Here is a 25,493-nt window from a genome sequence, read left to right on the forward strand (position 1 = left end):
GTTCAGCCCGTTTACAAGCGATCCCAAGTTTGGCAGACCTGAGCCACTAGAATGTAGATAAATGGCCCGAATTATGAAAAAAGTATAGGATTTATCAAGTACAGTATGCAGTTTGCATAGATTTACATATATTTGCTCCTGCATTGCATATTCTCGCACACTTTGCACATTTCCAGCTATGTTCATTGGCCACTATATTTACTAGAGTGGATTTTCTGTAATGCTCACAACCCACTCCTGTTATCTTGCAACAGATATAAGTGCAAAAGCATTTTCCCCACAGGATTCTTTTTCCTATTGACAATAACATCCGCACACTCAAGCAATAAAATCTGGGTGGTGCACAGTTCTTTCACATGTTGGCCGCCCCCCCCCCCCCCCCCCCCCCAAAATCCTAACTAGCGTGGAACCTCATTTTGTCACCTTTTTCACAAGTTATCAATATGTACAATTCACCTTATTAGTAGATTGCCGGTCGTAGTAAGTCACATATGCGAGAGTACATGTTCACCAATCCAGGAATTACACTTGTTAGTTTTTAGTGTTCATGTAGCTTAAACTTAAATATGCATCAATTTTGTAATTGTAAACAAGTGTTTTGCTCGAACAGTGCTCTTTTAACGTGTCTATGGACTTAATCTCTGCTAATTACTAAATCCAGTGGTTCTCAACCTTTTGACTTCTGGGGACCCCCACTTAATCATTACTGGAATCCGGGAACCGTCCACTGAGGCATTACTGGACCCCAGACTACGCATGGTCGATGCTTGGAACTGCAAAGCAATAAAAAAATACAGATAAAAAGCATTCATCAAACAAATAATTAAATGATAACCCATTTTATTTAATTCTCAAACACATAAAAAAAATTTAATAGAAAGGTGAGGGGTTTTCTAAATTAAATCGAGGCAACTTTGTTCATATTATATTCTGTTTGATGCTTCTGCACTGCTCTCACGAAGCAATCGTAGGCCACTAATTTAATTTTTAGCGTCCAATTACAAATTCCTTCACATTTACAGTACATTTTAAAATGTTAAATTATACATTTTGCTTCTTTATTTATATTCACTTTATTAATCTGTTAATATATAATTTTCTAAGTAGTCGCGGACCCCCCTGAGGAGGCTTGCAGACACCGGGGGTAGCCGCACCACAGGTTTGGAACCACTGAATCCATTTATAATAACTTTAGTTAACTTTGAAAATGTCACTGTAATCTATGGCTCCTAACCCTGGAATTTCTTTAATGTGAAAATGGGCATTACTTGACACTTGGTCTAAATCAGAGCTTGATTCCTCTGTCACCCGTATGATCTACACAGTCCAGTTCCCACTGAAACCTGACCCATAGTGACACAGTGGGTCATATTCCACAGGGTGCCCAGTACAGCCAGTTCAGTAGTCCTCCGTCTCCCACCAACGAAGCAACCTCAGGGAATACACTAGTTTTTGGGGGTTGGACAGGATATCCTTCAGTAGTAAGATGGGGTGCCATTTATAGAATGGTAACTGCATGACATGCATGTTAAAATGCGTTCTAGTATTCTGAAAGGGTCTATATTCTTTACCATTATGCAGATCTACCATCATCAAGTAACCACCCTCTATTTAGTCATATCTCAGCAGACTTGGACAGTGCAAAGAAATCTGTCAGTATAGCAGTCTTCAGCAGCAGTGTTGCATTTTTGATTACTTAAGTTGTTCATTCCCTTCCTCTGCATATGAAGAGCACCAGGTAGGGAATTCCAGGACGTAAGAGCATTGTACCACAGAGCCACAGGCCCATGGCAATCCCCCAGTAAGTCGGACTTAGATTGGTGATTTCATTAAGCCATCATGCTGTATGGTGAAGATGCAACACCAAATTGTAGCATTCCTTAATGGAACATTTAGTCTTCTCGGCACATAGCGCAACTTCAAAGTCTTCCGTTCCATACAGAGATCAATGGGGGCCAGAAGACCCTCAAGTTCCCTGAAAATTTGCCTAGGCAATAGGCAAAGAAACCCTCTGATTTATAGGTTTTATATGGCACTAGCTAGACCTGAAGTTATCCAAGCGCTTTACATATAATGCAGGGTCGTTCCATAGAAGTAAGTTATCCAACATAGAGCTACATCCAAATATATATATATATATCTATCCAGTAAATCGTTATGCAGCCAAGGTAGTTACAGGACATTGTAACAGAACAAGTTTATGGTGTGAATGACAAAGAGGAAGCTTAAACAATCAAATAAAATGCCTGCCTTAAAGGGCCTAAAAGGATTGTGACTCCTTGGGAGCATAGCTTAGTTTGAATATTAAGATATTTGTTGAGCAGAAGCTATTTAAAGTCCTGTTTGAAGCATGGAAAAGATGGGTTACAGCGGAGATCTCCAGGGAGAGTACCAGATCCTAGGAGCATTTCTAGAGAATGAGCGTATCTGTGAGGATTTCTTTTTCAGTTTGGGAGGGATGAGAAGATAAAGTCCTGACTCTTCCTGCTTTGGAAATTTTGGAGCCTAGGTAGTTTGGGTTAGGGGTATGAAGGGCTTTGTGGGTGATGCAAGCAGTCTTGTAGATGCATCTTCCTTCGATGGAAAGCCTATTGAGGTTCTTGAGGGTCAGTGAAATGTGCTCAAATCGTTTAACACCTGTTAGTAGCTGGGCAGCCATATTGAGAACTGTTGTAAGGGGGGCAAGGTGGGTTTTCGGAGTTCCTGTGAGGATGTCGTTGCCATACACTACTGGCTTAAAATAATCAGGCGGTGTAAAAGGTTTGATTTCTTGATATTTTTAAGAGTGTATAGTGCTCCTTTGGCTGAGTTGTTGATGTCGTCTTTCATTGACTGATTTTTGTCTGCAGTGAAGGGCGTCCAAGTTAGTGAGCCAAACTTGGATTGGAAGAGGGTGGTTGTTAGGGGAGAAAAGTAGTTTTTTAGTTTTGTTGAGCTTCAACTTTAAGTGGTGGTTGTTAAACCAAGTTTCTACCTTAATGTATCATTCCGATGAATGATGTCACTCGGTGAATTAATACTGTAGTAAAGTTGGGCGTCATCGGCATACAGGTGATATTTTATCCCTGCTTTGTTCAAGTAAGGGTCTCCATGAAGAGATTGAAAAGAGCAGGGGAGAGAATTAAGCCTTGGGGCATACCATGGGGGAACTAGTGTTTGTTTTGATACAGTTGTTGATTTTTATTTGTTGAAAGCAATGTTGCAGGTACGAGGTGAACCAACTAAAGACTGTGCATTGATACCACTGTGGTTCTTGAGTGTCTCAATTAATGCTGGGTGGTTAACAGTATCAAGAGCTGCTGAAAGGTCAAGTAGGATTAGGAGGCATGTGTCAAGTTCATCCAAGTATCTGCGAGTGTCATCCGCGATATTGAGCATAGCAGTTTATGTGCTACAGCCTTTTCTGAATCCTGACTGGAAGGTGTCAAGGAGATGGAATTGCTCTATATGATAGTTGAGTAGTAGGACACATTTCTCCATTGTTTTGGCTAGGAATGGGAGGTTGGTGACAGGTAGGAGGTTACTGAAGTTATTGGGGTCAGCCCCTGGTTTGTTAAGTATGGGTGTGATTTGGCCTCGTTCGAGGGAGTCCTGTACATGTGCTGAGGAGAAAGATGTGTTGATGATTTTTGTCCAGAATGGGGTGATATGGTTGAGGTTTTGTACTAATGTGGGTGGGAAGGGATCATTGGAGTGGGAACTGGGCTTCAAGTTTGCAATTATATTGTAGACTTCACTCTCTGTCATGGGTTTAAAGTCAGACCAATTAACATCATCCTTCAGTTAAAGGAGATCAGAGTTGACAATAGTTTTTCTTGGGGCCATTTGGTCCATAGTAAAGTCTGAGGTGGGAGCAACCATTGGGGAGAGTGAGTCAGCGGGGTGGGTTGGTATGGAAGATGGATTTTCGACTTGGATGACGGATTGCTCAATTTGTGCTACTTGGTCAGTAAAGAAGTTGCCATTTTCTTCACAACGTTCATTAGTGGCTGTTGTTTTGTGATGGGAGGTAAAGGTTGTTTGCCGTTTGATCATGTTGAAGAGGTCCCTAGGTCTGTTCTTAGCACGGTCAAGTTAGTTACCAAAGAAGGTGGCTTTTTCTCTAAAGATGTTTCTTATAAGAAAGCTGTGCAGAGCTTAGGAGAGAGGTGCGTTGTAGAGGGGTGCTATCTCCATATTCTTTCTGACTGTCTTCGCTGTGTCCTCTCATTGTCTAGGTAAGTGTTGAATCAGAATTTCAATTGTAATTTTCTAGATTGTTTTAGTGTAAGTGGTACCACTTGGTCAAGCACATCAGTCATCGCTGCATTGTAGTGGGTGGTGAGGTCTTCAGCGGAGAGGTTGGTTCCGGACCCTGTATTCCAATTCAGTTATCTGGATTTGTTTGATATTCCTAGCCCAATGCGTAGGTTTGTTGGAAGGGACTGTGTGAGATCTGAGTTGGGTCTTGATCTTAAGCAGTACGAGATGGTGGTCAGACCAGTTGATGGGTGTGATGGATTGAAGTGAGATCAGCTAATTTTTGCTCATTATAGCATCTAGGGTGGAGCCTTTGCAATAGGTTGGTTCATTGCAGAATTGTTTGAGGCCATTTATTTCAAGAAGGTTAGTAAGGAAACAGACTGAGGTGTATTCTGGGCTATTCCATTGAGTATTGAAGTTGCCTAAGAAAACGTCATTCAAGTCCACTATGGAGAACTGTGTTACTAGGTCAGTAAGTTCCTCTGAGAAGAGAGTGCGATCACCAGGATGGTGGTAGATGTGATGTTTGGGACAGGTGTCTGTAGCTGAGATTTCAGCTTCAAGGTATTCGAAAGTAGAGTATTTTGAGGTTTTTAAAGGAGTGAGATGGATATCTTCTTTGTGAATGATTGCCAGCCCGCCACCTATTCTCTGTGGTCTGTCCCGTCTCATGACGGTGTAGCTGGGAGGGATGAGGAGGTCACGAATGGGTGTAGTGTTCATTTATCTAGGTTTTGGTGAGGAATGCAATATCTATTTCATTATCCAGTGTAGCTTCTGAGATATCAGTAGTGTGTTTTACTGCTGATCTGCTGTTGAGGAGCTTGCATGTTAGCTGGCTGGGACTATTATTTGTGGTATATAGTGTCTGAATAGTTGTGTATTTTGCAGGTGGTCTGGGTGAGGTGAACATTTGAGGTATTCTATTAGAGCTCACAATTACTGGGATAGTGAACAAAGGTTTGTTGACCATATTCTGGGCCATAGTGATGTAAGATTCTATGAGCTCTTCCACTTCCAGATCGGATGTATGGCTGTGAGCTCGGTGGGGTCTGTGGGCCGCACAACTCAAGGGGATAGTGGTCCAATAGGGATGTTGGCGAAGAGTAGGGTAACCTATCCATGAAAGCAGATTCTCCCTACTGGGAGTGTGGTAGCAGGTTAACTTGGCCTGGATCATGAGGTCTTTTTAAAAAAAAAAAATCTTTTTATTATACATGTGAGAGGTCTTTAGCTATTAACTCAACATTTTGTTCTATTCGATTCAGGAGCTGGGACAGTCTGTGAGGATTACAGCTCTAAGGGAGAATGTAAATGTGTCAGGACTTGCGGTTAACGGGGGGTGAGCAAGCTTCAATATAGGGAGGGCCAGTGCCATTGAGGTTGGGGAGGTGGATATTTTGTGTGGGCAGAGGAGGGTCTGCATTATTTGAGGGGTGTGTCCGTATGGGACTCCCTGATGATTTTTCTTGAGTTGGGGCTGGCGACGTGATGTATGTCAGTGCGCCTTGTTAGGTATGTCAGTGCGACTTATTACGGTATTTTCGTTGGTTAGGGTGAAAGCCCTTGAAGTCTTTATATTGATTACATGGCTCAGGTGTGACTCGGGGAGGGGGGGGGGCAGCAAGGTTGTTAAATGAGTCAGAGGGATCAACAAAGGTGTGTACAGAGTCCGTGTAGTTCACTGCGAAGGTACAGGTATGGCTGAAGGAGGTAGAGGGTAGATTGTGGTACAAGGTCAGGCTGTGTTAGAGTAGCGAGAAGGGACGGATGGTGTCGGTCAAAGATGGTGAGGTTTTGGTCTGTAGCTTGTATAAGTATGTTCCCTGTCCTGAAAATAGAAATGGAGATTTCTCCTATAAAGGTTAGTGAGGGGGGAACTGGTGAGTTTAGCTCCATAGGGGATTTTGATTGATTTGGAAACCTGTCGTTGGAGAAGGAAGAGGTTTTTCCACTTAGCAGGGCGTTTTGAGTAGAAGACAACCCCTGCGCGTTGGAAGGTTGCGTCGGTCGACTAGGCGTTTGTCGCCTGCGTCGTGGTAGCCGGGATGACGTTGCGGTAGCTACATAGACGCCGCCCTTGTGCACTGACGTCAGTTCTTTCTTTCTTTCTTCTGTGCTAGCAAGCGCAGATCTGGAGAGCGCGGTACCTCCAGTCACTTGTCAACTTTGTTTTCTGAGTCAATAGATTCCTGGTGCTCGAAAGATGCCTGGCTTCGAGGCTATCGGTTCCTGTAACCGACTGATGTCAGTGACTGCTTCGCACCGTGTGTACCTTTACTACCTTGAGCGCGACCACTACCCCCAGTCGTACTCAGACTGCTGAACCATGGTCCCGAAGTCTTTGCGGGAGCAGTCACGAAAGCTACTCTAGGCCCGGCAGTTGGCTCCGCGCGGGGTCTGGGTAGGGTCACCATTCTTCATCTAAGTCTTCACACTCTGGTAAGTCGAAGTCCTCAAAGAAGCATCGGCTCGAAGTCCTCAAAGAAGCATCGGCTCTTCGACTTTCCTGGGCCGACGCGACTAGGGATGCGGGTGGTGCCCCTCCTGTGGCTTCGCGTGCGGGGCCTGTAGGGTCGGCTCTGGGTTTCCCTCCCTTCCCGGGACCGGGAGCGACACCTGCCCAGCTTTCAGTTTTACGAAGCGATGCACGCCATTTTTGGGCAGCCAGATGGGCCTTCGATGCCGACAGCTTCGGCGCCGCAGGGTCCCCTTGGATCCAGGCCTAGTCGACCTTGTTACACCTCCCCCGGCGCAGATTCCACCGGCACCACATCCGTAACCGGCGTCTGTGTCCCCAGCAGGCCACACCTCGAGGTAGACACTGAGTCTGGATCCTGCGCCGACTGGTACTTTTGTACCCCTGTTTTACCCTGGCTCTTTGAGATCAGATTGGCAGCCAGAGGAGAGGAGGACTGGTAGGGGTCTGGGGACCCTTTAACCGACCAGTTGGTTTATGAACAGGACTGGAGAGTGGAACTGGGGGAAGCCAGTGGTCTGGATACCTCACCAGATCTTGGCATGTTGTCTCCTCCTACCGTGGCTACGGAGGGGGGAGCGTCCTACGCAGTGGTGTTGTGTAGGGCGGCTGAGGCTCTCCACCTCGAGCTACCTACGATGGCAGTCAAGACTAACCTGAGAAAGGTGCTTTAACCGGCAGCGAGCTCTTCGGAGCCCCTGCTGCCGTTTAATGAAGCCCTCACGGACATCCTTTTGGGCACCTGGTACAGGCCCAACACAGGGGCTCCTGTGGACAGGATGATTGCCTGACCCCACCGCCCGGCCCTGGGCGACTCAACATTCCGCTCTCAACACCCCACCCCTGAGAGCTTGGTGGTCCAAGCCTCCACCTCCAAAGGTGCATTCCCTAACGCACCACCGGATAGGGAATCCAAAAAGCTGGACCACCTAGGGAAGAAAATGTTTTCTTCCTCCAGCTTGGGACTGCGGTCGGTAAACACCGCATGTCTGTTGGGCCGTTACACCCATTCTGTGTGGGATACGGTAGCGCACGTGCTGCCCCAGTGCTTGGAGGAGGGCCGTGCTCTCCCGTGCAGTTGCCGAGGGAAGAGACGCAGTGAAGTTTACCATCCGCTGTGGGCTGGATACTGTCTACTCACTAGGCAGGACGATTTCCACCTCAGTAGCCCTTCGAAGCTACGCCTGGTTGCGGTCGACTGGTTTTTCCGGGGATGTTAAATCCACTCTTCTGGACATGCCCTTTGATGGCTGTCACCTTTTCAACGACAAGGCAGACAACGCGCTAGAGGGCTTAAAGGACTCTAGGCTATGGCCTGGGCCTCTCCACCACCCGCCCTGCGCTGTGTGCCTTTTGCACCTTTTGTGGCTACGGAAAGGGTGCCCTGCCATGTCCCGCCCAGAGCCACAGGCCAGCGTAAGCTGTTCAGCCTCTGTGCGGCCGGGGACGTAGGAGCCAGCGCCGTGGTTCTGGGGGCCAGTGGACAGGCCAGTCCACCACAGCCCCCTCGGCAGCTGCCTCCAAACCTCCTTGTCCCCCCCCTTTCAGGGCCACCCAACACCAGTGGGCGGCAGGATTCGCCATCACCTCCCCCACTGGCACACCATCACGTCAGGTGAGTTTTGCAAATAGTCCCAAGGGGCTACTCCCTCCCCTTCGAGACTACCCCTCCATCCATGCCACCTCAGAACCATCGCATGTCGGAGGATCATCTGGTCCTTCTCCAACAGGAATTTTCGGCCCTCTTGGCCAAGTGAGCCATCTAGCGCATTCCTGCCCCAGAAGTAGGTCGTGGTTGCTATTCCCACTACTTTCTGGTGCCCAAGAAGGACAAATGCCTGCGTCCTATCTTGGATCTCAGGAACATCAACCGCTTCCTTCGGAAGGAGAAGTTTAAAATGTTGACGCTCGCTCAGGTCTGGTCTGCCCTGGAGACTGGATGGTAGCGTTGGACTTGCAGGACGCTTACTTTCACATCCCCGTCCTGCCGGCCCACCGGCATTACCTGCGGTTCGTGGTAGCCCACGAGCACTTTCAGTTCACCGTGCTCCCCTTTGGCTGTACCAGTGCTCCTCAGGTGTTCACAAAAGTGATGGCGGTGCTCGCAGCTCATCTGCGCAGATTAGGGGTTTCAGTCTTCCCCTATCTCGATGACTGGCTGTTGAAGGCGGGCTCGTCCCAGGCTGTCGTCTCTCAACTCCAGAGTACGGCCGACCTCCTGCATTCGCTGGGGTTCTCCATCAGCGTGCCGAAGTCCCACCTGGCCCCCTCTCAGAAGCTTCTCTTCATCGGGGCGGTTCTGGACATGACGCAGTTTCAGGTTCATCCTCCCAAACAGCGAGTCTGGGATTTTTGGCCTTTGATTCCGATCTTTCAGCCTCTATACCGGGTTTTGGCTAGGATGACCCTCAGGCTGCTGGGTCTGATGGCCTCCTGCATCCCACACATGCCCAATGGCATATGTGGGCTCTGCAGTGGGACCTGAAGTTCCAGTTGGCACAACATCAGGGCAATCTGTCCGATTGCGTCCAGATCTCGGAGGACACTGCACACCGATTGCAGTGGTGGCTCACGAACCAGGATTGGGTCGGCAGCAGATCCCTCTTCCTTCCCCAGCCAGAGTTCACAGTGGTGACCGATGCATCATTTCTGGGATTTGGGCGGCCACATGGGGGAGGCGGCGATCAGAGGCCTCTGGTCTCCGGCAGAGTCCGAGCTCCACATCAACCTTCTGGAGCTTCGGGCGATTCGTCTTGCACTCAAAGCTTTCCTTACCTCTGTCCGGGACAGAGTGTGCAGGTGTTCACAGACAACGCCATGGAGATGTCAGGAGGCCGCCCTTCTCTGGACATGGCTGGAACATCAGGGCATATCCCTGGTGGATCAACACCTGGCAGGTTCCCTGAACGCCAGAGCGGACGAACTCAGCAGCAGGTGCATGATGGATCACGAATGGCGTCCAAAATCGAAGGTGGCGTAAGGTTACTTTCAGCATAGGCAGAGCCTTGGTAAGATCTGTTCGCCACCGAATAGAACGCACAATGTCAGCAGTTCTGCGCGTTGGAATTTCCGAGGCGGCACTCGCTAGGCGGTGCTTTTCCTCGCAAGTCTATTTGCGGTCTTCTATACGCCTTTCTGCCTATACCACTTCTGCCCAGAGTGCTGAAGATCAAGCGCGACGGGGTCTAAGTTATTATTCTGGCTCCGGATTGGGCACGAAGAGTCCACTATCCCGAGCTGCTCAACATGGCCACACAACTGACCATACACAGACAAAAACTCGACTAAAATAGAAAATGTCCGATATATTTAGAAAATCATATATCCTATGTAATTTGTAATAAACAACGGGACTAATACACAAGGTACACATACAATAAAACCACAATATTACTCGTGACATAGTGACTGAAAACATAGTGCACATATCAACAATAGAAAATTCCAAAATATATTGCATATATAATACAAAACATAAATTCATATGCAGCGTTAATTTACAATGAAACACCCTAGACAAGCGATTTATCATCTCTAATATATATGTATGTCTATTTGTGCAGCAACGCTTGTGTATTAAACGTCGTCGTTTCGACCCCTTGATCACGTGTGTACTTGAGTGACATCACCGTGGGGTTCTTCATCAGGACTATAGACCAATTATTTGAGAAATTCTCTCGGAGAGATGCTGATAATAGATTGCGCACTCTGCCTCAATCAATGAAGGTAACCTGAGTATCAGGTTTCATTATAACCAGGTAAAAATGGGATGGGGCTGCTCAAAGGCATTCATTCAATACAGGCGTCTTCAGTTTGACAGTGATTCAGTAAGGAGCATCCTTTGCTTCCTTACGTCCTTAGAATCAGGATTCGATAAACCCAGGTAAAAATGGAAAGCAGCCACTCACGGCTTTCCTTAAATGCAGACGTTTTTTGCTTATCAGTAGGTAGGCAAGGAGCAACACGTGCTTCCTTGAGTCCTCCGGCGTGACTTGCTCTGAGATAAATGGCCACGTATTTCATTGTAAATTAACGCTGCGTATGAATTTTTTTGTTTTATATATGTAATGTATTTTGGAATTCTGTATTGATATGTGCACTATTTTTTCAGTCACTCTTTGTCACAGGTATTATAGTTTTTGTTTTATTGTATGTGTACATTGTGTATTAGTCCTGTCGTTGATTAAAAATTACATATGATATGATTTCCTAAATAGTAATAGTTTTTGTCTGTGTATGGTCAGTTGTGTGTTTCTATGAATCCTTAATTGATGGTCCTACCTCTGTGAGGACAAAGCGAATAAGACCCAGGAGAAGATGTTTGAATCCATTGTGGTTTCCTTCACCATAAGCAGGTTAGGGATAGGTCGGGCTTTCCCAGGAGGATTTGCAGTGCTGGGGGGCAACAGAATTGTAGGTTCCTTCAGTTACTAAGCCAACTTCATGATTTTATAGGGTGGCTCCCTCACATTCCAATTACTGGAACCTTGAATTGAATATTGGATAAAAGCAGTTGACTTGTCCTTGCCTCCTTTTTCAAACAGAGCTTGGCCATTTAAGATTAACTTTGACATCGAAAGGTGGATTTATTCTCCTCTATGCGAGGAGCTTAAACGATAACCTCACGAATTATGGCCAGACATTGACGTTTAGATCGAATCCAGTGAGGGGCTTTAATGAGCGTATTCCTTACTCTCCTTTTGTCCTACTACCAACATGGAAACATTTGACATGAAAATCTCAGTTCTCAATATGGTGAAAAATGGTCATAGATGGATTGACCTTGCCACTGTAAGTGGACTTCCTGTCTGCAGATTGTGCCCCACCAAGACCATGTTCGTTACCAGAGGGTAATCTTTCCTCTTGTGCTCTTGATCTATCTGGAGAGTTGATCCTAATGATCTAATGTCAGATATATGGGTTACAGTAAAAAGATGTTTGCACGAATAAGGAGGAAAAGATTGATAGTTGGGCCTTGGGATCAGTTGTTCCTTCATTAATACAAGCTGCTAACAAATAACCTGCTGGCTGACATTTTCTAAATGTATTGTAGTACCAGTTTCTTAATTGTGGTTATGACCTAAGGCCTTTTTTCTCCCTTATGTTTTTAAAAGAAAATGCTCACTTAAAGTACCGCGTTTTATGATGGTTGGCCATCCTTTTACGATTTTTAACGAATCAAAAGTATTTTTGACTTGACAGTTGTTCCTTCATTCCTTCATTCCCAAATGCTAGTTGTGGGGGAGGGGATGTAATACAGAACCACCATTAACGTGATGGTCATAGAAGGAGTCACTTCTAAACGTTGGATTCAAAGAACTACCGGGGTTGAGCTTTTGATGTGTCCGGTCAGATGAAACCTACAGGTTCGTACTAGACTTGGGAGCAATAATGATAAATTCATGGATACTCTTTAATCGAAAGTTCAGCAATGAAATAGCCTCCTTAATTCGCGCAAACTCAAATTTCAGAAAAGACATGCGATTGTAAATCCTTTGTGACTGGAGGTTAACCTGTAATCCCTGGGTCGATAGATTGCTTCACACTTGACCCCTCTGTAGGATTGTTAGTTGTGCAGTGAGTTACATTACTTGGCGCCTGGCGGCCGGTCTTGCTTGGCATGAGAGTTACTCTACAAAACACATTTGGACACTAACACTTCCCAAGCATACTGTAACCTGTATAGGACCCTGTGAGGTTTCTGGGTATTCACCATTCTGAGTTGAGGGGGTCTGTGTTAAGCGCCTGACAAAATCGCTCTGTTCATTAACTGGAATGTGCTTTTTTCCCCACTCAGTTTCGATTGTTTTCCCAGGTAGAAATGGGGGATTTTGCTTCCTTTGTCATGCGGTTTCTCATCTTTCTTGAGCATCTCCTCAACCTCCACAATTAGCTCCTCAATTTCACTCTGGGTGCCATTTTCGACTGCATGCCTTGGTGTTTTGGCCCCCTTTGCGTTAAGTAGTGGGGCTTCAGTGGCTTTTTCTTCCCTATTGTAACTCACTCGGAGGGTCAGAGGTTGACACTCAATTGGTCAAGGTACAACATTAATTAGTTAACACTAATTAGTTGTTAGCTTGAGAACCTGTAATTAATGCAGGTTAATAATAAAAACAATGGTCGACATACCAGAATATCCGGACTTATTCACTACGAGGGCCACGGGGGGGGGGGCAGCAGGTATCTTGAAAGTGCTCTATAGCGAGTGGGGGTGTTTCCTCTCTATTTATTTAATGTTTTTATATAGCGCGGACTTTACCCGAAGGTGTCAGAGCGCTTCACAATAGGAGCAGGAATGAAACATAAGGAGAAAAATTACAAGTGAGCATGTTACAAAATCAAACGGTACTTTACATGAGGCAATAGTGACAATTGTGCAAGTATCAAGAGCAAACAGAATACAAGAGGTAGCAAACGATAGGTTACAAAAGGAAAAAGTGACGTGTGCAGGTTAAAAGAGCATACAAAGTACACGAAGAGGTAAAAAAATTGCAATAAATGGCAGACACTCAAAACACTAAAACAAAAGTTACGATACATGAGGCAGTGGTGGCTGTTGTGCATGTATCGAAAGCACACAAAATACAAGAGGTAGCAAACGATACGTTACAAAAGGAAAAAATGACGTGTGCATGTTACAAAAGCGTTCAGAATACTGCAATAAATGGCAGACACTCAAAACACAAAAACACACTGGGAAGGCATTTCTATAGGCACGGAGAACAGAATTTCCTATAATGGAAGGACTTCCTTCAGAAAATAGAGGGCGTGAATTAAATTTGGAAGTGTCTTTGAAGGAGGAGAGCTTTGAGGTCAGTTTTGAAGGCCTGGGAAGAGCTGGTGGTCCGGAGCGGAGGCAGAAGTGATTTCCAGATTCTCACCGCGTTGCCTGAAAAGGATTGGGCCATCGATCTTTCCTTTTTGAAAGTGGGAGGTTCAAGCAATAAATTTTCTGCACTACGTGATGGTCTGGAGCCTCCAGAGAGTTTCAGTTTATCCGCCAGGTAGCGAGGGGAGGAGGAGTGCAAGGCTTTATGGGTGATACAGGCAGTCTTGTAGATAGATCTTGCCTCTATGGGAAGCCACCGGAGGGTGGATGAAATGCGTGTGATGTGGTCGCTTCTTTTGGCCCCATATATGAAGCGAGCTGCTGAATGGAGAACGGACTTCAGGGGGGACAGGTGGGATTTGGGGAGGCCAGTAAGAAGAGAATTGCAGTAGTCCAATCTGGAGAGAACCAGCGATTGGACCAGGGTTTTAAGGTCGTGCTCCGGGAAGAAGCGACGAATCCCCCTAAGAAGGCGCAGTTGGTATCGAGCAGACTTTGCAATGGAATCGATGTGGGAGAGTAGATTGAGTTTTTTGTCGAGTATGACACCAAGGGATTTTACGCTCTCGACAATGATGGGTTTATTGTTCAGTAGATTAATCTGATCCATCCATGAATGCACTGGGGGAGGAGAAAGTGAGGAGGAGAGGAGAGGAATTCAGTTTTGGAGGGATTTAGGATCAGTTGATGAGTTAACATCCAGTTTTGAATGGAGTCGAGATTAGAGCTTAGGAAGGAGAGATCGTGAGTGGAGGCCACCTTAAGGTAGATTTGAGTGTCGTCCGCATATAGATGATAGTGGATCCCGGATTTGCTCAGGAGATTTCCCAACGGTTCTAAATAGAGATTGAACGGTGTGGGTGCAAGTATAGAGCCTTGAGGGAACACCTTGACCGACCGCTAAAGGAGATGAAAGACTGTTTGTTATTTTGATCATTTGGGATCTATCAGAGAGGAAGGAGGCAAACCATTTGAACACAGTGCCCTCCATGCCCATTCTCTGTTGAAGAGTGTTAAGGAGAGTGTTGTGATTGACAGTGTCAAAGGCTGCAGAAAGGTCAAGAAGAATTAGAAGACAAGACTCCCCTGAATCAAGTATCCGTAGCGCGTCATCAATCACTAGCAGCAGGGCTGTTTCAGTGCTGCAGTTTTGAATGAAGCCGGACTGGAAATTGTCCAGAAGATCATTGTCCTTGATATGGCGAGAGAGTTGTTTCGCTTCACATTTTTCTGTGATTTTCGCAAGAAAGGGTAGGTTAGTGATGGGACGGTAGTTGTTGGGGTCGTTCGCATCAGCGGTGGCTTTTTTAAGCAGAGGGGTGACCTGCCCAGTTTTGAAGGAAACAGGAAGGGAGCCTTGACTGAGGGAGAGGTTGACCAAAGTGGTCCAATAGGAAAGAGAATGGGTATAGAAGTCAATGGCAATGGCACTAGGGATGGGGTCAAGAGAATGGTTAGAGGGCTTTGTATCAAGGATGCATTTAAGGAGGGCATCATCAGAGATGGGGTCAAAGTTTTGCCAAATGGTTAAGGATTTGCGCTCCTCTGTAGGGGTAGGATAAATGACCTGATCTCACCTTTTCGTCAAAGAATATAGCGAATTCCGCTGCTTTCTTTGTGGAATCCTCCAATTTGGAGGTTGGGGGAGAGCGGTTGGGTTCTTGATGAGGTCGAATAGATTTTTGGGTCTATTTTTGGCTGAGTCAAGGAGGGATTTGAAGTGCGACGCTTTACCAAGGAAGATGTGCTTGTGGTACTTGGATCTTGCTGAACGAAGCGTGGCCAAATTTTCGGTGGAGGGCGCTTGTCTCTATTGTTTCTCAAGGACCATTAGGTACTTCCTTTCTTCATAGAGGGATTTGTTGAACCAAGGTGCTGAGGGAGTGGGCCTTTTCTTTTTGCTTTGGAGAGGAGCGACATTATTGATTTCGACTGCAAGGACTGTGAGGCATTGGGAGGTGAGTTCGTTAACATCTAGGTCCGGGTCTAGCCTTGGAAGTGATAGCAAAGCAGAGTCACAGAGGGTACTGAGATCAATATTTTTAGTGTCACGGAACCAGGAAGTAGCCCTCTTAGGTTGGCCAAGAGTTATAGAGCGTGATAAGTGAAGAGAGAATGGGATGAGGAGGTGGTCAGACCAATCTACATGAATAGGGGTAGCGATGGTCAGCAAGCCTGCTTTAGAAATAACAAGGTCCAGGGTTGAGTCCTTAGAGGGTGTTGTTTCAGTGCAGTGTGGATAAGATCGTTTGCAGAGAGGAAGGTGGCCAGCAAATTCGCATAGGTGTCTTGAGGCGAGCCCCAGTGGACATTGAAGTCACCTACGAAGATCTGATTGTCACTTTGTGAGTATTGGTCGCTGATGCAGTCCGTGAGTTCCTCCATAAACGAAAGGCTGCTACCAGGCGGGTGGTAGATAACATGGAATCTGAGAGGTGAACGGTGGTGCAATTGAAGCTCAAGAGATAGGCATTCAAAAGTGTGGAAGGAGCTGTTAGGAAGAGCCTTAAGTTGAAGGGAGTTTCTTAAGATGACTGCAACACCTCCCCCCAACTTTGTCAATTCTGTCATTTCGAAGTATAGAATAGCCTGTGGGTACAAGGAGATCAAACATAGAGTGAGAGGTATCGTTGAACCAGGTCTCTGTGAGGAAGAGCATGTCAATATTGTGCAAGTTGATGGTATCGGAGATTTCAAGTTTGTGTTTTATTGCAGATCTGCAGTTGTGGAGCATACAGCGCAGCTCTGTCGCGTCTGTTTTGGTGACGGGGCACTTTGGCTATGAGGGGTGATGGGGATATTGTACTTGTATGAGGGCGCTCGGGAGGGTTTAGGTGGACGAGTGGTTCTGACAGAGGAGATGGTCGGAATAGTGTAGATAATAGGGTTAGTGGGAAGTGAAAGAAGGGTGGTGTTCGAGTGCTTGTGTGAATTTGCAGACAGGCTATGCTTAGCTATTATGGGATGTGGGGGCGAGGTGCATCTCGTGGGAGGGAGAGTGTTTTCCAAAGGAATTGAGGTGTATGGAAAAGTCGAGATCTTGGAGCTTAAAACTAATATGGTAGCTTCAAGTTGGGAGATGGAGGTGATTAGAGAGCCTAGCTTATTTTCCAGAGAGAGTAAGGTAGAGCACGGCATGTTGGGTGGCTCGATGGAAACAGGAGGGGGTGCACTTGACGGTGGAAGGCAGGGAGAGGTGGGGGAACGGGAGGGGAGTAGGGGTACAGGGTTCAGAGGTGGGGAAAGGTTTTGGATGAGGGCAGGAGTTGGTGCACCAGGGGTGAGAGGAGAGTTGCCGTTGGCGTTGCAAGAAGGATAGGAATTGAGGACAAAATTAGGGGGCGAGAGGAGTGGGGCGGTGGGGCGGGAGGGGAGGAGTGTGAGGAGTCATAGGGATGAAGGAGGTTTGGGAGGAAGAGAGGGGAGGGGGTTGGAGAGGTCCTGGTAGCTAGGTGAGGTGGCTGTGAGGGAGCGGGTATCAGGCAGTGAGGGGGGATTGGGAGATAGGGAAGTTGACGCAGTGTATAACGCTTGGATGTATGCGACGTCTCCAAAACAAGTGTGCTTCCTGCGCAGTGGGTGACTTTAAAGGTGCTTTATATCGCATGGGGGTGGTTCCTCTGCTCATCCCCTTTGCAATGTGTTGGTGATATCTACTGCTTAGATTTATGGGACGGGGGGGTCCCCCAAAGCAATGTAATTCCCTGCATTTCTCTCGCTGGATAAATTACAGAGGGCTCATTGTTCTTGTTATTAAACTTCAGCCTGTCCGTTATATAATGCATGAGGAGTCCGCTTTTGGACATTTAAACAGAAAACCACTGAGAATATTTGAAAATGGGCAAGTCAGGGGCGGGGGTTGCAAAGACATTCATCTCTCCTCGTCCCCTTCTTCCTCCAACGAAGAAAATGTAAAATGAACGGGATGCATGATATATATTGGTGATAATATTTTGTAATAAAGGCGGCCAGTTAAATTAATAATAAGACGCGCTTCTCTTGAATTTATATTGAAGGGCAGAATTAGTAAAAATCCTTTTTGACCATTCAAATGTACATGAAATACATCCACAGCCATTCTAGTATACCATTTAAATTATTGGGTTATTTTTCTTTGATCTGGATTGTCTAAATTGATATACAAATTTGAACATTTGGCTAGTGGTGAAAAGGTCTGAACAACTTAATTCAAGTAAATATTTCCTAGATTAATTGCTATGGTTAAAAGAACATTAACCTTTGCTGATGGGATTTTTTGAGAAAAAACAAGTATGCTTTTTTTTTTTTTGGACCAGGAGAAGTCATTGCTGTTTGTAACTTGATGTGTATAAAGATTTTGAATGCTGTTAAACATTTCATACCATTTTTAAGGGGTATAGTGTGCGTTCCAACAGTATGTTTAAATCCCAATTTGTTTTTTAAAGGGCCGCAGTGGCTTTGCTGAAAGGAATGCTGCCTGTGGCAGAATGATCTGTGATGTGCAAATTTCCGCTAAAGAGCTGATTCGGTGTAAGAGTTACCACCTGTCTGAACTTGTCCTTCAAATTCTGAAAACTGAGAGGATTGTCATGTCAGCAGAAAATATCCGCAACTCCTACAGGTATTGGACTTTCCTTTTAGCATTAAAGTACTCTCTTGTAAGTTTCTGGCAACTATATATCATCTTTTAATTTTGCTATTTCATTATTTGATTGCGAGGTATAGTAAGTTTATTTTTAAGTTCCAAAACACCTTGTATTTTTTTCAGTATATCATCTACCCTTTGAACAATAATAATCGTTAGTTGTTGCCCGTCTTTAGAGAAATAACTGCACGTGAGTGTTCAATTCTCACCGACAAATAGTTGCTGTTTAGGGCAGTTTTAAATTTTACATGAGCAACTCCCACCTGCTGGAATATAATGGACAAAAGTATGGTCGATGACCCACCCATTCCTGAGAACATTGTAATGTAAAGGTAGAATAAAGGCATCTCTAAGTGTGATGGTTTACAGTACATGTTTCAAAATCTCAGGTGGTAAATACCCCCCCCTCACTACTATGCTGCTAGCGCTGGGATGCTTCTGGGTAGCTACGCGCTTTAGAAATGCTAACTAATAATAATGTGGTTGTAGGAGTTTGGGTTTAAAAAAACATCCTTTGTAAATTTCCAAAGGAAAGTCTGTAAAGTGCTCATTGTTTTTCTTGCTAGTTAAATTCAAGATATTAACTTCCAGTTGACAGGAGAAATTCGATTTGAACTCGGCTTTCCCTCATTTAACTGCATGTTGCCACTTCACTGTTTGCTGTTCCCGATTGTTCATTGCTTCATTTTAGTTGCACTAAGTCTGTTCTTTCCTTTATAGTGATTCTCCGCATCTCCTCCACATGCTGGAGCACACTTGGATGGATGCTAAATTTATCTTGCAAATCATGTGTGAGCTGAATGTCTTGCCGCTTGCCCTGCAAATCACAAATATTGCAGGGAATGTCATGGTAATGTCTGACCTCCTATTAATAAAATTAATCTAATAGCATTTTGAATATTTTTAGGGGTGCCTTCTGTAACCTTAAACCTACTTTAATAAAGTGTTATTTTTAATTGTTTCTTAATGATTGTTGCCATGGCCGAATTCTAACGGGGTATTACCATTATCAGGATATGGGAGCCACAAACTTGCAAAAAATTATTCTGTATAAAGAGAACCTAAATAACTGTAAACCAGAGTTAATGGTTAAAATAATTGATAACATTTAAAAAGCAAATACTGAAATGTTCAAGTTCATAACTCTAAAAAATAAAAACAATCAGTTGCCTATCTTATCAATTGAAATGTTAAGAAGCAGTGAAGTCCATGTACATAGTAGTTAATTTTTTTTGTAGTTCTTAAATTTAGTCAAAGTATATTGTTGGGGGCGAGAATGTGCTCTGGATGGCATACGTGCAGTTAGCTCAGCTAACCGGTCTAGGGATGTCCATGTTAATGCATCGGACCAGAAATAATTCCGAGACCTGGACGTTTGCACTAAGCATACTCTATTATGTCAACAGGAGGCTACTATTAGTGTCCTGGGTTGTTGAATTGATGCAGTCGTGGTAGCATACTTATTTTGCGAATAGTCCTTGCCAGACATTTATCGGGACCCTGAAAGGAGTGTAACCTATCAGCCCCACTCGGATAAATGTTCACTTCAGTGTAGCACCTAAACGTTTGCGCTGATGTGTATGTGGATTCATTGTTGTAGGATAATGGATTATTATGTGGTATGATTGTGAGACCTTGCTATGTAATGTCGGAATCCTCATCAGGTCCAGTTAGGTTTCTTTATGAAGGCCATGGCTAAGTCCTGCATAGCTGTAATATAGAGCTGTCAGGCTTAATGAAAGGAACAAGTGTAAAGCATTTAGGAGTACTAAAACAACCGGTACATAAGAAACACAACACAATTAAAATCGACAAATCTATCTAGGGGAACTGGAGATACGATTTTTAAAAGGTAAGGAAATTCTTTTAAGTTTCAATACATTTTTCTAATCACTGGTTCCTGAGCCCATGGGCTAGAATGACTACCGGTCCTCTTGGACAACCGGAATGGAGACCGGTACCGCTTTGGTTCGGTGATGCGGTTACCTGTCTTGCCCAGCAGTCCGAGTTCTCACAGAAGGTTTTACTGGAATTGTGATTCAAGCAAATAAGTGGTCCTGGTGCGGGGATTGAGAACGCTGAGAAGATGCTAAGGTTGCTGAAAATGTGGTTGAGGTACGAGGAGTGTTCCTGGAGCCAACCTTTGGTCCACAAACTTCAGGTGTCTCCTTCACCCTGAGGACTCTTTCTCACTCAGTGCCCCAATTAAGTGTAGTGCAGGTCCAGTTGCCTCTGGTTGACTGGTCCCCGGTTACAGTGTTCTCAAACAGTTGTCCAATGGTTAGTGCCTCTTTCTTGCAAGAGGGCCAGGGTCCACTCAAGCGATGGCCACAGGCCCACGGACTTTGGCCACCTCGGGTAGGCCTGGGCTCAGTCTCCTAGCAGGCACTTCCACAGCAGGCAGGTGATCCTGGGCTCTTGTGCAGGCTTTCTTTAGCTTTTGTACCCCTGGTGCTGAACAGGGGGCTAGCCAGATAGCCTTTGGAGCCACTTCTGTCCTGGCATATGTGGATGCTTTTTCTACTAGTTTATACTACTGGCATAGTCCTGTATGTGCGTTCCTCTGGTTCAGCACGTGCAATCCAGTCTTTGTTTCAGCCTGTCAGTGCTGGGTCCAGGAAGCAGCAGGGCACTCTTGCCAGTCCAGCCGTGATCTTTATTTTACTTTATTCAGATAAAAACATATCCATAAAACAGGCGAGCACATACAATATTTAAATACATGCAAAAAAAGCTTAAAACAGCATTCGTCTGATGACTGGGTCTGGGGTGACGCAATTATGCCATTGTTTGTGGAAGGGTAGGACTCGCTAGACAGTAAGGCAATAGTTCTCACAGTGCTATAGTTCCCACTTCATTTCACTTCTGGGGGTTTGGCCCTCAGACAATCCCAGGATACCCTCCTCTACCCTAAACCAAGATGGTGCAAGCCCTCTTCCCCTGTGAGAAGCCCTGGACACACCCCTGGGATGTACTTAGCATATTAGCCACTCCTCCTGGAAAACCGGGTTTGTAGCAGTTTCCCCCTAGGGAGTGGATGCCAGCCTTTCTGCCTACACAAGAGTGGGCAGGAAAAAGTGTGATTGCCATTTGCTTCACTGAGGCGGTAGCCCCTTTGAAGCTGGACCATCTGTGGCCACTGATGGTAGTCCTCCTGCTGGAGGAGATCACACCTCCTCCGTTTAGCAATACTTTTTTTCATGTTCGTGGCTTCACTCCACGATTTCGAATAGCAGGGCAGCCTGATGTCTTGGGTAACAACTGCTGCAGATAAACAGGAACAGCTACCAAAGTTTTGGGCAGCAAAGTGGTGGCTTTTGAAGTCACCTTTCAATTAAAATGTACCTTAAATTCCATCTCAGCAATGAGTGGTTTAATATAGAGATTAATTTGATCACTTCGAGTAATCTCTTAGGTGGTCCCAAATGGAAGTTGAAACTTAGCATGATTGCTGGTGAGACTCCATGTTAATCTGAGACAACTTGCCTTGCTACAGTCTTGCAATTTTGTTTTCACTGTCAGTGCATGTTGAATGGAAAGGAAACATACCCTTCTTTTTAATATTAAGCACCTTGCCTGGTGGGATATCCAGGCCTTCTCTAGGGGTGGGTTACTAATATTAAAAGGTTTTTACCTGGCAAAAGGGTTTATTTTACCATGTTGAGTTGGCAGGTTTAAAGCTGCCTGACCATGCTTTGATCGCAGACCTAGAGACACCAGGGCTTAGTGCACTACAGAGTCGAATCAACCTTCAGCATCAGTCCAAAAACATGGGGCAGGGGGTGATCCTGCAGAAAGAGGTCCTTTCCTACAAATGTGTAGGTCTGGCACATACATGTCAGCGATACAGTATGTAGTGTGAGTGTTTGTTGGAACTGCTGGGATCCCTGGTTTACCGTGGCATAGCTTGGAGGATGGATAGAGCTTCCACAGATAGTTAAGTGTGTTGCTCCAAATCCTTTAGTTGGAGAGTGGAGACCTAAACAATCAAATGAGGTAAATTTGAGACATATCATTCTTGACTGATTACATCGATCTGAGCACTGCCGTTTGCTTTGTTAGGGTAGAGGAAGTGACTCTGCGGACCCTGTTAAGGTTGCAGGAGATTCAAGGTAGGGCTGCTCTTTAAACTTTTCATGATTGCTAAGAAAGGCTATAATGACTGCCATGTGCAGAGACTTCAAACTTGATTGTTGCTGATGTTTGGGATACTTCTTGAGGCCAGCATCATGACTACCTGCTGAGAGCAATCACTTAAGGGTGACGTCTGGGCTACAGCCAGGAAATAACATTTGAAAAGGGAAGCACCTCAAACCGGTTCCAGGGCCTTAAACAGTGGATCCACATATCTTGTCTGTGAAAGGAATATAAAAGTGGGACCTAAACCATCCCACTTAGGCCCGGTCAAGGAGAGTATTTGCTGTGCAGGAGGAGGCCATGTCCAAGACTGGTATGTTCACAGGGCACAAAGCAATGAAAAGGAGCAGGCAGTCATTGGGAGTGCAACCAACAGTACCCAAGATGTAAAAGGTCACCTGGTCTCCCTGACTAGTTCATCTGCAAACTGCATGAAGACCATTTGCTACGCAGACCAGCAGGGGGCTTTTTATCATCTCTGCAACCTATTTAGTGCAAAAGACAAGGCACCTGTTAACCGGACCTGCTGGACTCTTCATCTGAGCAGCTCTAGTGAAGTGTGAGACCGCCGCCGGTTGTCCCACACCACTTCTGAAGGAGTCTTTGATTAGAACCAGACGAACACGCTGATTTGAAGCTGCTAGAGCTGCGTCACCTTTTAACATATTGCAAGCGTCCTGGAAATAAGACTGAGACTAGATCTTGAAGTATTAATACAGGCCTGCCGTTGGGTTAATGTTGTCAACGTGTACTTTTTGCTTAAGATCCCACAAACTGACCCATAGGTTACTTAAAGATAGTGATCGCTTGGTGAAGTCGCACATCTGCCTATTGTTGCCTATGTCCTGTTAACCCCTTTAGATGTCAGTGTTTGGGATCCCCAGAGACTCATTGAAGAGAGCATTAAATGTGCTGGGATGCTCAGTGGTAACCTGTAGTCTGGAATATCGAACCCTCTACTGAACGCCTGTTCGAGTGTGTAATATTTTTCTTAGCTCTGACATATTAGTACTTCTCTTTTCTTAAGAAAGACATTGGGCTAGACAGTAAATTGTGTTTGGTTGACTTTTGAGTTCGGAGTCCTTACCCTCCTCACTACTGCTCTGGGAAGCCTTTGACCGCTTGCTGTGGTTTCGCCAAGAGTCTATGGGAAGAATTTTAATTGGCCCAGATTGCAAAGCGGCACAAGAGCCAAACTTACCCAGCCACCATGGTCATAGACCATAAGCCCCTTTCTGCTCTGTGGCCCTTAAACGAGGCCTGACCGGAACAAATCACCATAGACGAATGGATTTTACAAACAACAAATGAAGACTGTTGTGTAGTATTGACTCGCAAGCCACCAAATAAACATGACCAAAATCAACATGCATACTTATCATGTTAACCTCCCTTTTGGAGTACAGTCATGAATGCTTGGAAGATCATAAAAGAGCTTCCCCACAAGGAAAGGAAACCAAGTATGTTAAGTTTCTCATACCAGAGATGGAGTTAACAATGAAATCGGTATTTGAGTTGCAGACTTTAAGCAAATCTGTCAAGACTCAGAAATTCAAGATGACAGTGTTACAGCATTTTCTGAAGCTGGATTTCTTGACAATAATAGACCTGAATGGTGCCTTTTCTAAATCCACATACATCACGGGCCCCAGATAGTCCCCAGGTTTGTATCACACTGAGAAAATCTCAAAATAGTATCTTTTGTCATAAAATCGACACCAGGAGCATTTTCACAATTTCTAGATGTATGGTGTTTCCTGTTAATGCACTACATTTGCAACCATATGCGGATGACTGCCTGGTAAAGAGAATGTATTTATACAGCGCTAGTGCAGTATAGACAAGGCAGTTTGCTGGCTATAAAGTTCTGATTCAGGTTCATGCTGAAAACAATCATCCTCCATACACTCTTATCTAGATTTCTTTTGTGGAGTAGAGATCAGTATGTTCCCAGTATTGGCCGCACCATCTATACGGAGAGTGCAAGTATTCTGGGCAAAAGGTTAACCTGGCCCAGACATCACTACAGGATGAGAACAATTGTGACATTTTCCTATGGGGTAGTGTCAAGCATCCAACTTATAGCTCTCTTACGCAAACCTTAACAGCAGAAATGGTTTACAAATCAATAGCACACCCTGTGAGGAATTGGTGATTGTTACTCACAAAGCAAAGAAAGTTTGAAGTGATGGCCACAAGTCAATAGGAGAACTGACAGAACTCCAAGATATGTAGTCTGAATAACATATCTCTCACACTTAGAATGTGTGCAATGTCATTGCTGATTAGAGGAGGCTGCTAGACCTATCCATTTTCTACATGTGAAGATTAACTTTTATATTAACACTGTTCAAAGCCAAATGCAGGACTCAAGGGTAGAAATTCAAACAGGCAACAACACAACAGTGCTGCATTTAGAGGCCCTTAGTCTTGTACATCCTCAAAGCTGGCACTGGTGCCAATTTTTTCCAGTTTTCTAAGTGATACATTGCCAGTAGAACAGAATGTTATTACAGATAAGTTGAGAAGGTTATTACACATTTCTAATGAGTGGGACTTACATAAATTGATAGAGAAGACAGTTGCACAAAAGTCGTGGCCAATAATATATTTTTTTCTTCGGTCAAATATTAATGGAAATGTCAAACCTTTACATCTTTACATCCAGGCACACGTGCCCCCTCTCCAGGGGGATGCACAGTCTCTCTGTTGGTACAGGGTGTGAGAAAGTGGGTTTCTGTTGCAGTAAACCCCCCCCCCCCCCCTCCCCCTTTTCTTTTTTTTTTGTTGCCAAACTACTGATGCTTTTTGACTTGGTGTGCCCTGGGCTCCTGCCAATTAGGTGCCATGGGCCTGTGTTCCTTCCCTAAAACTGCCTAACAGCCTAAACCCAATTGGCATCTCTGGCCACATGTCAGCCCCTGATAAATGGTACCATAGGTACCCAGGGTCCTGTGACCAGAGAAGATCCCTAAGGGCTGCAGCACTTATTGTGCCACCCTTACAGGCCCTGACACACACAGGCACGCGCGCCACTCACGCGCGCCACTCACGCGCGCCACTCACGCGCGCCACTCACGCGCGCCACACACGCGCGCCACACACGCGCGCCACACACGCGCGCCGCACACGCGCGCCGCACACGCGCGGCGCACACGCGCGGCACACACGCGCGACACACA

General features: G+C 45.4%; 1 protein-coding gene across 1 annotated transcript in view; it reads left to right on the top strand.

Moving 5' to 3' along the window:
* Window positions 1-25,493, top strand: part of POLA1 (DNA polymerase alpha 1, catalytic subunit) — a 2,011,520-nt gene that overhangs the window by 446,931 nt on the left and 1,539,096 nt on the right. Inside the window, exons 20-21 of the mRNA XM_085622423.1 lie at window positions 17,975-18,150; window positions 18,895-19,024. Of these exons, the coding sequence (XP_085478549.1) occupies window positions 17,975-18,150; window positions 18,895-19,024 (306 nt within the window). The remainder of the gene's footprint in view (window positions 1-17,974; window positions 18,151-18,894; window positions 19,025-25,493) is intronic.

The sequence above is a fragment of the Triturus cristatus genome, chromosome 8 (genome assembly GCF_964204655.1).
Source record: "Triturus cristatus chromosome 8, aTriCri1.1, whole genome shotgun sequence".
Taxonomy (NCBI): Eukaryota; Metazoa; Chordata; class Amphibia; order Caudata; family Salamandridae; genus Triturus; species Triturus cristatus.